The sequence below is a fragment of the Condylura cristata genome, unplaced genomic scaffold, assembly GCF_000260355.1.
Source record: "Condylura cristata isolate star-nosed mole 26May11 unplaced genomic scaffold, ConCri1.0 scaffold00007, whole genome shotgun sequence".
NCBI lineage: Eukaryota > Metazoa > Chordata > Mammalia > Eulipotyphla > Talpidae > Condylura > Condylura cristata.
In genome coordinates this window covers 52,221,699-52,235,081 of record NW_004567108.1, presented here as the reverse complement: position 1 = coordinate 52,235,081, position 13,383 = coordinate 52,221,699, and the positions used below count along the sequence as shown (strand labels likewise).

General features: G+C 39.0%; 1 protein-coding gene across 1 annotated transcript in view; it reads left to right on the top strand.

The window, feature by feature from the left end:
* Positions 1-783: 783 nt before the first annotated feature.
* The window catches only part of PARP8 (poly (ADP-ribose) polymerase family, member 8), a gene marked incomplete at its 5' end in the record, with an annotated part of 143,112 nt that continues 130,512 nt past the window's right edge, over positions 784-13,383 (top strand). Inside the window, one exon of the mRNA XM_012721776.1 lies at positions 784-857. Within this exon, the coding sequence (XP_012577230.1) occupies positions 784-857 (74 nt within the window). The remainder of the gene's footprint in view (positions 858-13,383) is intronic.

Below are 13,383 nucleotides of genomic sequence, written 5' to 3'. Positions count from 1 at the left end.
GGGGGGTGCACGTACCCATTCTGGGGTTCATTTGGCAACAGCTGCTGCAGTGAAAGCGGTAGCCAAAAGGGGGAGGGGGCGCCAGCCTCCCCCCCTTCTCCCCTCCCCCAAGCTTAGGGTAGCCATCAGCTTTGGGGCCAGAACCTGGGTAGTCCGAGCGGAGGGGCGGTACGCTGTATTTTCAGCCCCCAGTGGATAACCCGAGCGTCCGAGCCCGCCTCCGGGTGTAGCAGCCGGCCGAGCCCGGGAGCAGGACCGCCGGCTTTGCGCAATGGGCTGAACGGCGGCGGCTGGGAATGGAGCCCGCTGCGCTGCGCCGCGCTGGCCGCCTGCGCTCGGCGCCGAGGCCCCCCCGGGGGCCAGCGCCAGGTCGGTCTCTCGCCCCTCCAGCTCCCTCTAGTCCCTTAGCCTGGCAGTGCGTTGCCCCGGAAAGAGAAGTGATTCCTGGGGAGCCTGAGGCACCCCACTGTCTGGGGGTCGCTTTCGTCCATTTTGCTCCCCTGGGAGAGGGATCAGATTTTTGCTTTCTTAGCCTCGAGCTCCGCGGGGGCCGCTTCCGGCCGCCCCGACTGGGAAATTCCCGCCGTTGCCATAGCACCCGGCACTTGTTGCGGGGGGCGCCCTCCCGCCGCACCCCGCCCGCGGTGCGCAGCGTCCCCTCCCGCGCCAAGAGGGGACCGCGCGGCTCTATAGCCCTCCCTTCCCGCCAGGCCTCCCTTGGCTGCACCGAACAGGGGCCCAAGTCATGACCAGGGTTAAAAATCCACTCTGGGGTAGCTTTTAATAGGACTTTCCGTTTCAGATTTCAGATACTCAGACTCCACCTTTACTTTCACCTACGTTGGCGGCCCCAAAAGGTATTTATGTGTATAGAGTTGCTTCATTTCCTGTTCACAAGCTGTGTTTCCTTTGTTCTGAGTGTTTTTTTGTTTGTTTTCCTCCGGTTGCTGCCCTATAGGCACATCCCGAGCCTGGGGTCCCTACATTTTAAATAGCGGAGAGGCTATGCATACGTTTGATTAAAGCGGTTCTATAATCACAACACAGGCAGGGGCAGAACTCTTACTCTCTTGTGTTCCAGCAGTTTTACAGTAATTGCTTGTTCTTCAAACATTCGGAGTTGATATAGTCAAGTGGGTGCAGTGAAATGTGTAAAGTGAAATGAATAAAAGACATAGGTATCACAAAATAGTTTGAGGGTGTTTTGCTGGTGAGTTGGGGCTGCACGTTTTCTGAAGGTTGACACAAACAAGCAGCCTGCCAGTTCTCCATACTTTTTTTTTTTTTTTTCCCTTAAGGAGTGGTATTTGGTTTCCACTTTTAGTGGTAGGAAAGAATTTGGAAGTTACACGTGGCTGGAACCTAAAACTTCTTTCTGTAGGGGGAGGAGTGAGAACTGCATGCATTAGTACTAAATTGTTCATAGTGTGAATGAAGTCAAAAATCCAATATTTTTAAACAGTTAAAATGAAAGGTATCCATTAAAATAGGTCTTGCTATTTTCACTTGTTAAGTTTAGGATTTTCTGTCCTTTAGCCCCTTGAGAACATAGTGGTTTAAAAAATCAGTGGCCACATAAGAGAACTGTCTGAGACTTAGTTTTGCTTTAGGACTTGACATTCAATATAATTTGATCACATTCCAGAATATCTCTTAGCTAATGGAAACATTTATGAATGTATACATTGCAAAAGAACTTTTCTCTGTATATGCATTTTTTAAAAATTTTGGAATTTGTGTGAGTCTTTAAAATGTCTAGAATCTGTTACAATCTATAGTTCAAGAAAAGCTTTAATTAAAAGTTGTCATGTGTCTTATATATAGTAGTGTTCCTACCTCTCAGGATTGATATGTGAACATGATTTAAGTAGTGGAAAATATAATATTGGGTATGAATTTACTAGGAGATAATAAATTAGTTTTTTTTCTCATTTACCGTAGTACCACCATTTCTGAAATTATGAATAAAAAAGCATTTAGAGAAGATTCTACAAAGTTCTGCTTCTACAGTCAGTATCCTGTGGGTGTTAACCTCTTGGGTTATTTTAAAATATCCATTGAAAACATTCTTCATACTGTCAGTAGTTTCTGGCGGGAGTTGTCTTTTTCACAGTTGTTCTGTTTGCTAGTGGGAGGTTTGGACAGGGAGGTTTTTCAGCTTTATGATTTTCAATAAGATACTTAAGTTCTTTGGCTTTGGTTTGATTATCTGAACAGTGAAGACAGGAACCAAACACCTCATCTCTAAATTCTGTTAAATACTGCAGCAAAGCTTCCTTATCACCAGATTATTGAACTACACTATAGCATTAACACGGCAAGAGCTAGAGAAGGAATTAATGTCTCTAGGAGCAAGGCCAGGGGGTTGGGTTGAATAATTAACTAACAAATCAAGATAACATCAGTTTTTACTGTAAGAACAAGTACTGTGGTTACTCTTAAAGTATGAGATGTTTTTCTGTGTAATCCTTTTAAGGCATAGTATTTTCTATTGTTCCTGACTTAAATAGTTGGCACTTGTTTATCTAATGTGGAATAGCCTGTTAAAGAAGAAAAATAACTGGTACACAGATGACATGATTCCTTTGTATTCTCAAAAGTTTGTTCTACAACATAATATATAAAAGTAGAATATGGTAAAAATAATCTCTTTAATATACTTCCTTTATGGGTTTGTGTCTAATGGCAGAGACTTCTTCTGAAAATAAAAAGATATTCTTTCTATTAACTGCGGTAGAATCTGATATCTGTCATGTATTTCTCAGTGTAATGTGTCAATCAGACTTTAAAAACTAAAATAAATTTAGTTAGAATGCTTTGTTTTGATTGAATATACTTATCAATTTATAATGTTCATTTATAATGTGTCATTTCAGGCAAACGAGCCTTATTTCACTGTTAAAGAAAGTGGGAATTTTGGAGAGAGAGTGCATTGTTATCTTGAATTATAGTAGCTATCGTATCATTGAAACCATTGAGAAATATCTTAAGAATAATTTTCAAGTTGTGGAAAAAACTGAATATGCCATTTCCTCTCTGATGCTTTCCAAGAGCAAGTTACACTTTCTTTCTGAAAACAACAGTTGATCTAAGGATTTTTGTTTGCTGATACATCTTGTATGTTTTGTGAGTAAGAGGAAATGCCAGAGGTTGACTGTGTCTGGCTGGCCAGTGGTCTAGTAAATTGACCTTTCTTTTGGGGGTAATCAGAGGGGCAAAGTGCTTGTTAACTTTTCCTAATCTTGGTGTCTTTGGATGAGGGGGAAGCAGGTGGTCAGCCAAACATTGAATTCACATGGAATTGCTTTTATTTTGGATGTACAAAGGGATGCAGAGGGTTGAAGAGACACATTCACATTTCCCCAGCTAACTGACGGACTGTCGTGCCAGTCCATTCTGCACACTCCTCAGACGTGCTTGTTCCTCTGCACTAGTGCTCCCAGCCTTTTTGAGTGTGGAAACTTTAACATGAACAAATTGTGCTGATACTGAGAATTATAGTTTTAAGGTGTTTGGACTGAGAAATGGTGAAAAAGGAAGAGTTAAATGTTAGCTTCTTTCAGCAATATTCTTTATGATTCCGGATTCCTGCACCTCTTGAAATAACTTCACAGCCCACAGGGCCTGCCGTTGTTTCCTACTTCGAGCTGCCTCCCAATTCCAAGGGTATGCCAAGAACTTAAGTCAGGGACTTCAACTATAGATGCTAGTTACTTCTCTGTACTCGGTCATGTTTGTGATCTCCTGGCTCGCTCTTTCTCTCTTATTCATTGGTATAAACTCCTTAAATGTCGCAACACTTGGGGTTCTGGTGGTAGAAGGAACAGAAGAAAGTGGATAGTGGTAGCAACTGAATCCCTTCCAACATGGGAACAAAAGGCAAGGCTAGAGTAAGGGGAGCCCCACCAGCCTGACCACCGACCCTGTGGATTCCCCGATTATGAGCTCTCGGCACCAAAAGGTTCTACAAAGGTAGAACTAAGGTTTTTAAGAAACACAAATAAGAACTGTTTATGAAAAAAAAAATTTTTTAAAGAGAAACAAAAGGGAAAATAAACACTGAATGTCTTCAACTTCTGGTAACATATTAGAATTTATTTTTACAGGGTTTTTTTTTTTTGTATCTAAATGCATGTAAAGTGTATGCTTTCTGAGACTGTTCAGTTCTCTTGAGATCTCACAGTTTTCCTCCCCAAAACATAGCATTCATGGCTTTTCCGTTAGACTGAATGTGAGAATAAAGAAATGTTCAGTAAATTGGGTGTTTTCTAGTTAAGGGGTGTGGTTCCACATGATAAGAAATCTAATTTTCATACTAGAGATTATTAATACATTGAAAATTTAGCATTAGTCAGACTGTTCAAGTTGCTTACACAGCACACCCTTTTTTAGTATGAATAGACATTCTCATGTGGCCGTGGGTTGCCCCCCCCACTCCCTTTAGGAATTTCTGTCCACATAAATGTTCTGGTGAATCACAAGCGACACTGACATTATTACTACTTCAAATCACAGGGCACCTCCTTTTTCTCCTGAGCTTTTGTCACCTTCTTGGAACACCAGCCCCACCATCTGCACTATCTCTTACCCCTCTCACCCCTTGTCAACCTTCATTGTTGAGATCTTTGCTAAGTTAAACTCCCCTGTAAGAGTCCTTTCCTGGCGTCTCCTGCCATATATGCTTCTGCTCGGTGTTTGTAAAGTCATGTCACATTGGGTTCTTAACACTAGTGCTCTGGGTCATTTATCTGATGGGGAGCTGCTTGGAGGTAGGGTGTGTCCTATGTATAAAGGTGACCTCAGCTCCTAGCTCACTACCTAGTACAGATATTTTATCAAAAGATAGACGCTGAGTTAATCATTCAATGAATGTTAAACACTTTTCTAGCAGGTGAGAAGCAATTTCATAATCAAACCGACCAGCTATAGAAATACTCAAATATGTACAAGATGTCCTTAATCTGGTGATGTCACTTGCAGTGGAGTTTCTTATGAGTCCAGAAAGACAGAAGTTCCCTGCCATCTTCATTCATATGTTTGAGTGCTTTCAGAGGACAGATAGTGAAATTGTTTGGTATAATGGGGAGTTATTTGGAGTGTAGACTCCCAAAGTATGCAATTCAGCTTAAAAAAAAAAAATCATGTGTTCTAGTGATGAAGTACATTTTTTGGGTCCCTGTGCTAAATCATGTGTCTTGGAGAGAAATGCATGCATGAAGGGGTGGGGGATTTGGGACGTGAAGAAGAAATCCCATCTAAAAAAATTTTTTTTATGAAGTATATGTTTATTCTGGAAATCCTGAAATTATGTCGAAACCTTAAAGACATGATTTTTTAAATAAAAAATCAGTATGTTTCCCTTGGCAATGGGGATTTGCTCCCCATAATTTTATTACATCAATTATTATCCAAATAATGAAATTTTTAAAAAGTGTTTCTTGGAGCCCTGGGAACTGTCCTCGGAAGCTGAGGTGCCAGATGGAAGGGAGTGTGAAGGAAGTTGTGTGAGTTGGTAAGATTTGGACTTTCGTGTCCCTTTGTAAATTACAGCTGCTTAGCTTTTTTCTTCTTTTCTGGATGAACTTTTCTTTGAAAAAAATTTCATGATTAAATGAGTTTTAAAACCACTGACCTAAAGTAGCCACCAATTTTACACAAGTACAACTTTATCAAAACTTATAATTAAAAAAATAAACATTTATTTCTTGGATAACATGATGCCAATAATTATTGAACGTAGTCATACCTATATGTTTTGTTTACCTTACATTCTATATTTGTAGCAAGGACAAGTGGTTATTTGCAACTTATTTGACATTTTATGACTAAGGAAACTGAGGATGGAGTGATTTAAATGAATTGTTAAGAAGCAGGGTGTAAGCTGGCATTTGTGTATGGTTTACATGATATTGGTTGAACTGGCATGAGGAGTGGGTGTGTTTGGGGATGGGGTGGATTGCTAGTGGGATGTCTGCCAGGGGCAGCACTGAAAAACAACCTGGCGGCAAGGGAAGTGTCTAAACCTGGTGCTAAGCATTAATAGTCGGGAAATTTCCTTGACTTTGGAATCCTTATACAACTATAGGGCCGATCTGTTTAAATGCCTCATCTTATTTCTCTGCAGTATTAAAAAAAGAAATAAAACCAAACATATAAGTGAAATTTCATCAGTCCTAAAAAATATTTTGTTGTTCTCTGTGCAGATTTGCTTTCAGGTAGATTGTGCTGTAGTGGATAAATTTTTAAGACTACTGTCATTGATCTAGGTGTAATTGTAGTCGAGTTATTGACATGTAATCTTTTGCTTTTTCATTCTCGAAATTTCTGAAAATCCTATCTTTTCTCTACCCTGTGGAAAAACTAGTAAGAAATATATTCTTCTTAATAAGCCTTATCGTTCCTGTTTTATTGTGACTTCTGAATAATCATCTCAATTAAACACCAAAGGTATCACCCCAACAAACAAAATAACCCATGATTTTTGCTTTAAAAGAAACTTCTCTTCCGAGCCTTCTTTTGAGCTAGTTATGGGCTCACTTTGTCAGGCTTCACATATATCACTTCCCACTTCACTTCTTTTGAAACTCCACTGCCCTTAGTTTGAGATCCTTGAAATTGGCAACTTCATTCCTTCTTATGTCAAAACTGGGTCCACACCCAGATCATCTTGATACAGTCCAGTCACTTTAACTTATGGTCTTCATTCTTGATTAATAGCTTCCTTCCTTCCCTGTTCACTTATACCTGCACTCTCTGAGCATGAACTTAATCATGACATTCATCTGCTTAGAAACATTAAAATGCAACCTCAGTTTTTTTCCACACCAAGTTTAACCCCCTATCTTGACTTTCAAGAACCTTCTCCATCCCTTCATATGTGTTTCTTGGGCTTCTGGATACCAGTACCAACTTATTGCTGTATAAACTTCCTTGTCTCAACAGCCATTTGTTTTAATTTACTGCATTAAACATCCACAGCTGTTCAAGATTTATTGATTGATAACATCTGTGTCACTTAATAACGCTTGGTTTGGATAGCAAGACTGTGGTTTTTATTATCACAAAGACCAGTTCATTTAATCTTTCTTTTGATCACAAGTGGCATCTCTTGTGAAAATTAATGCTCAAGAAGAGAATAGAATGGGCCCATGAGTAGAATAAAGTGATATGAGAAAACAAAATGAATGTGAGGAAGGGATGTAATGTGTTATCCATTACAGACGATAACAGCAGCAACATCTTAAGTGTAGTTTGTATATTGATGACATCCCTGTTGGTAAATGATGCTTTTTTTTTTTTGGTTGTTATTGTAGTATTGTAGCACATTCTCTTGTTATTAAATAGAAGATTCCAATTTGTCTGGTGATTAAATTTAAAAAGGAGACATACACTGGAACCTTTGTGCAATCAGATCAATTTTTCCTGTACAGGAATTAGCAGAACAATAGTTGCTAACAGACCTCCCCCAATAAAATTTCTTTCTAAACATATCAGAATGGAAATTGAAAAGACTTTAGTCATGGCCTGAAAGTGTCTTAGGGTTTGTCAACTAGCTCAAAAGTGCTGTTGTAGTTATTTGAGTTTTCATCATTGTTTGTTTTAAAAAACAAGTGTAGGTAGTGGGTGTGTGTGGTAACATACCCTGAAATCATATACTTATACCCTGAAATCATATGTGGTGTTGTAAGCCAATGTTGCCAATATAAAATGATATAGTTAAAAACAAAACAAAGTATAGGTTGTTCGTTACTGGAGAATCACTTATATTATGTTTACTGCATGTGAGTAGAAAATTGAGTAAGAGAATAATACAGTGCCTTTACATTCGCTCGGCTTTCATTTCACTGAAGAAAAACGTCTGGACAAAATTTTGAGAACAAACAAACACTATTATTAAGAATAGAGTTGCGTGAAAAAGAATGTCAGATTAAAAGTATAAGTCATTGGCCCTCCCTGGTGGCGCAGTGGGTTAAAGCACAGCACTAAGAAGCTGAAACCACTTCCACATGAGTTCGATTCCTGCCTGCTCCGGAGGTGACCACATGGTGTGGCAGACCACTCCTGACCCGCCCGCTGCTCCCCTCAGCAGTGGACTTCATCCATCTGCCTGTTCTGCTCCCCACTCTGTCTCTGGTGAAGTCTTTCGCCACCCCCCCGAGTCTCTGGCCTGTACCCCAGTTCTGTATGCACAAATAAATAAATCTTAAAAAAAAAGTATAAGTCATAAAAAATCTGTATGAAGACAAAAACTCTAGCTTCTAGCAGTGTTTAGAATACAGTATTTCCTGATTTTTTAAAATGACAATATTTTTCCTGTATTATGTGTTAACATCCTTAAACTATAGGTCTGGGAAATGCTTAGTTAAAAAATACCAGGGAGGCCATGGGCCCTCCCTAGTGGTGCAGCGGGTTAGGACACAACACTGCAAGCAAGCCCTGAAGGTGACCCATATGGTGTGGCAGGCCTCCCCTGACTCAACTGTTGCTGTTCTCAGCAATGTACTTCGTTGATCTGCCTGTTCCCCACTCTGTCTCTAGTGAATCCACTCATTGCCTCTGCACCTCTGGCTTGTACCCCAGTTCTGTATGCATAAATAAATAAGTATTTAAAAAAAATACTAAGCCGTTTTAATGGTGGGCTTTTAAAAATCTTTCCTATATGCTTTCATTTAGTAGTATGCATGCTTATTGGAGAGGTGAGTGAAGTTTTCAAGTTTGTCACACAGATCTGGAACATGTTGAGAGAATTGCTTTGTAGAAAACATGTTGGTAAACTTCAAGTCTTATTCCTTAAAAATAGACTTTTGTGCACAATTTAATGGAAATTGCCAATTTAAATGGGGTCCTGCAGAATTTATTTCAAAAAAATTTATAGAAGTTGCTTTAGGACAAGTAAAGCTTCAGTTAAGGCATTTCACACCACTAACTTTTCTACTTGAGAGTTTATTTCTGTGGGTTTCTTGCGCTCTCCTCTAAGCAATAAGGATATCAGCTATTCATACTCACCAAAGCCTGAAAGGTAGCAGGTCCCTCCTTGGCATATTAGAAGTCAGTTTCGTTAGGAAGTGGTAGAGGTAGATAATGATCTTGTGTAGCAGAGGTACTCATTAATTCCTCTTAAATTCTGCCATTAAGACTGCAATGGAGATGTTGCTTAGTGAGCTATCTTTGATGGAGTATGCTTTTTGGAGAAATTTGTGAGGGAAATCTGCACTATATCTAAATGTTTCATTTTTTGGATAAATTATATTTTAAAAAATCAATGAAAGTAATCTAGTTTGCAAAAAGCATTTTCCTTCCTGTGACCAAGTGAGAAATTTGCTAAAGCACGTTTCGAATATTTCTCAGAATTTTTCAGTATTAGTCAGATAGCACCTCTCCCCTTCTTAGTCAGTGTCAGTCATTAAATTTGAGGAAGCCACATATTACGCCTGGTTACACAATAAGAGAGAAGGAAGTCTGCTTTAAAGGTAACCCTGTTGATTCAGCACAAGTATATATTTAAAATGATTCATGTTGATAGCAGACATATACCTGCATGAACTCTGTAGCTTCTGTGCTTCAGGGAAACCATTAACACATATACTGAGAATCTGGTAAATTCTAGGTTTCTCATTTGAAAGTGATTGCACAAAAATCTGAACAGCAAGTTTGTGATTGTACTAGTGCATTTATCAATCTAGGTATCTGTGTCATTGATCTTCTTAAGAATAAGGTCTGAGCTATTGGTATGTGAGTCCTAAGCAGAATGCTAAAATCTGCTTCATGGATAAAAGCTGATGCAGTCATCATTTCTCATTAAAATGCACCACAGCTAGATATGCAGCAAGGAGAAAAAAAAAGTTAGGCCCTCCAGCTGAAAAGCAGCCATTACTTTATTATCACCACAGCATTTGATAAGATTTCTTTAACAAAGGGTCAAATTCATTTTTAGTTAACAAAGAGAAATGTTGGTTAAGTTTGAATAATTCACCGTGAGCCAAATTCTTAATTCTTTTTGCAACAGTCCACCTTATGGGAAAACTAGCTTAGAATAGTGATTTCAGTGAGTTTCAATTCATTGATTTCAGTGACAATTGCATATTCTTGGATGAATTTGGCTCCCAAATGATGAAACTTGGGCCAAGGAAGATTTTTTTTTTTTTTAAAGATTTATTTATTTATTCATACAGAACTGGGGTACAGGCCAGAGATGCGGAGGGTGAGAGGATTCACCAGAGACAGAGTGGGGAGCAGAACAGGCAGATGGACGAAGTACACTGCTGAGGGGAGCAGCGGGCGGGTCAGGAGAGGTCTGCCACGCCATGTGGTCACCTCCGGGGCAGGCGGGGATCGAACTCATGCGGAAGCGGCTTTAGATTCTCAGTGCTGTGCTTTAACCCGCTGCGCCACCAGGGAGGGCCGGGCCAAGGAAGATTTTAAACTTAACTTTTGCAAGGCATATTAGTATGATTTGATATTTAGGGAAATACTACAGTTCAGATATTGTTTTAAATAAAAATGAAGATATTTATCACCGCAGGGCCTGCTAGGATGACCAGAATCTTCAGCACTGGAAATACCAAGTGGTGGCAAATTTCTGCAGCTACAGGAATGCTCATTTGTTGGTGGTGGGAATGCAAAATGTGGGTACAGCCACTTGGAAGACAGTTTGGTGTTTTCTTACAGCAACAAATATATTCCAGCATGTGATGGCAGTTGTACTCTTTGGTTGGTGTTATCCAAGGTAATGAACGTAGGTCCAACTAAAAAACCTGCACATGATGTTGTTAGCAGCTTTATTCAGAACTTCCAAAGCCCGAAAGGAACTAAGATGTCCTTCAGTAGGTGAATGGATAAATAAACTGGTGCATCTAGACAGCGGAAAATTATTCATGCTAAAAAGGAATGAGCTATCAATCCATGAAAAGACATGGAGAAAATTTAAATTCATGTTGCTGAATGAAAGAGACCAATATGAAAAGCTGTGTGATTTGAAGGAGGTGATATTCTGGAAATGGCAAAATTATAGAAATCATAAGATCAGTGGTTGCCAGAGGCTGGGGGTGGGGGGTTGGAGGTGGGAATGAAGAGATGAATAGGCAGAACAGAGAACTTTTTGGGCATTGAAACTATGGCGATACAGTAATGGTGGGTCCTTGTTATACGTTTATCCAAATCGATAGAATGCACAATATTGAGAGTAAGCCCTGACAAGATAAAGCTTGAACACTGGGAGATGTTGATGTGTCAGTGTAAGTTCATCATTAGTAACAAATGTAGTACCTGAGTGGGGAGTGTGATTATTGGAGAGAATAATAGGAGAGAAACATGTGTGAAGTTGGAAGGTATTTGTTGAGTCTTTACATCCAGCTTGAATTTGTTGTGAACCTAAAAATGCACTAGAAAAATAAACTGTTAGAAAAAAATAAAGTCAAGAAAAAACCTCAGATCTTTGCCAAGGTTTTTCAATTTCTAGGTGAGTATTCTAGTCTATTGAAAGTTTAAGAATTGTTTTAACATTACACAGCCTTGTACAATTGAATCAGGGTCAAGAAGTGCCTTGGCACAGAACTAAAATAGATAACTTATGTTATGATTTTAACATATAACTAATTATGTAGAAGAAAACCACAATTTGACTCAGGAATATAGATTATAAAACTCCATTAAACACTAAGCAATTATTTAGTATGCCAAGAAGTACTTAATAACTCTTAGAGAAATTCTATGTCTACTAATTTTCTAGCCACCACAGAAATACAGTATTTAATAATGCCATTGTACTTCTCAAGTAAAACCAAATAAGAGTTGGTGTTAATGGGAAACATTTGTGAGGTTAAATACTAATCTTAAACATAAATTACTTGAAATGTGTGTCCCTTGCACATAATCACACATACATGTACATGCATTTGTATAAGCCTGTAGAATATATGGAAATTATAATGCATTTGAAAATTGTCCCCCAAATATGCAAAGATAACATATAAAATACATATTCAAACATTAAGAGAATATAATATATATTATAATAGAACACCACAGACATACATAAAATTCTCAGTGAATGTAAATTGGATTGTGTTTAGAGAAAATGATGTATTTTTTCAGGGTTTATGAAATTGCATTTTATGTTTTTCAAAAGAAATGGTGGTTAAGTTTGTAAGATTGTTTAAAACCCATAACATGACAATGGTATGACAGAATGGTCAGGTTGATGTGGATTCCTTTTGACCAGACAAATATCTTAATTTCCCCATGCATTGATTTTATTAACTGTGAAGTGGTATAACTTTGCAGGTGATCAGGACAGAATTAGAAAATATTTTTGGAAGGGCATTCTAAACACTACTGTCAGGCGTAGTGAAAAGAATCACTACTCCAAAAGCTGTTACACTCACAGTTATATATTTTTTGTAACTGATGATACAGATTAAAATCAGTAAAGGTAAAAGATTCAGAGGGAAATGTCCAGGACTAACTAGGCACATGTTTCCAAATGTCTTATCAGTAGAGTCACATGGAGAATTTTCCCAGCAAGGATGTGTGAAAACACATGCAAGATGTTGCTAATCAGGAAAGCTCACTTGAGCTGTGGTGTCCAGGTTTTCATTAGAGGACAGTCAGGTGCTACACCTTTGTGACTGGCCACAGCTCCTCAGACTTCAGCCTTTCTGGGAAAACAGGTGTTCATCACAAATCACATATGGAAAACATTCTTATCAGGCAGACTGGTCCAAGGGTTCAGAATTGGTTTCCTAGCAACTGCCATGGGTAGTCTTGAAAACAGACCTTTCTTGGGAATGTGCAGGGTTTGAGCAACCGAGGCCTGAGTGAACCCTTTCTGCGTACAGGCTCCCTATGTCCAGCACCCTTTCCAATGAGAAGATAGTACCTGATGTCATTATTTGTAGCACTAGGCAGCCGCTAAAATCTGGAGTCGGGATGTTACAAACAAGTTGAATAAGGAAACAAGAAAATTGTTTACTTGCTGCCCCCCCCCCCTTTTTTTGGTGGGACAACTGCCCTGAATGATTTGCAAAGACAAAACTTCTTGACTTTAAATTTAAATTTGTAAGATGCACCATCACAGAATGACAAGTTCTGATGAAAATTACATCACATGTACAAAACCCTTTACAAAAGCAGCAATAGTGTCCACTCACATAATTGCGCACCATTTTTTTTTTTTTCAGTTCCACCAAGTCCAAATCTGAAGTGTTGTCATCGCCTTTGGCGACTAACAGGTCCCACAGAATTGCATGATGCTGCTGCTTTCCCGCCTCCTGGTTTCTGATCTTCACGTGTAATTTCAGAAGTGTTAGGTTGTTTTTTGTTTGTTTGTTTTAGTCTGAACGTTTGTAGCATTTTGTCCATACTTACTTAGCTACAGGGTTTTGT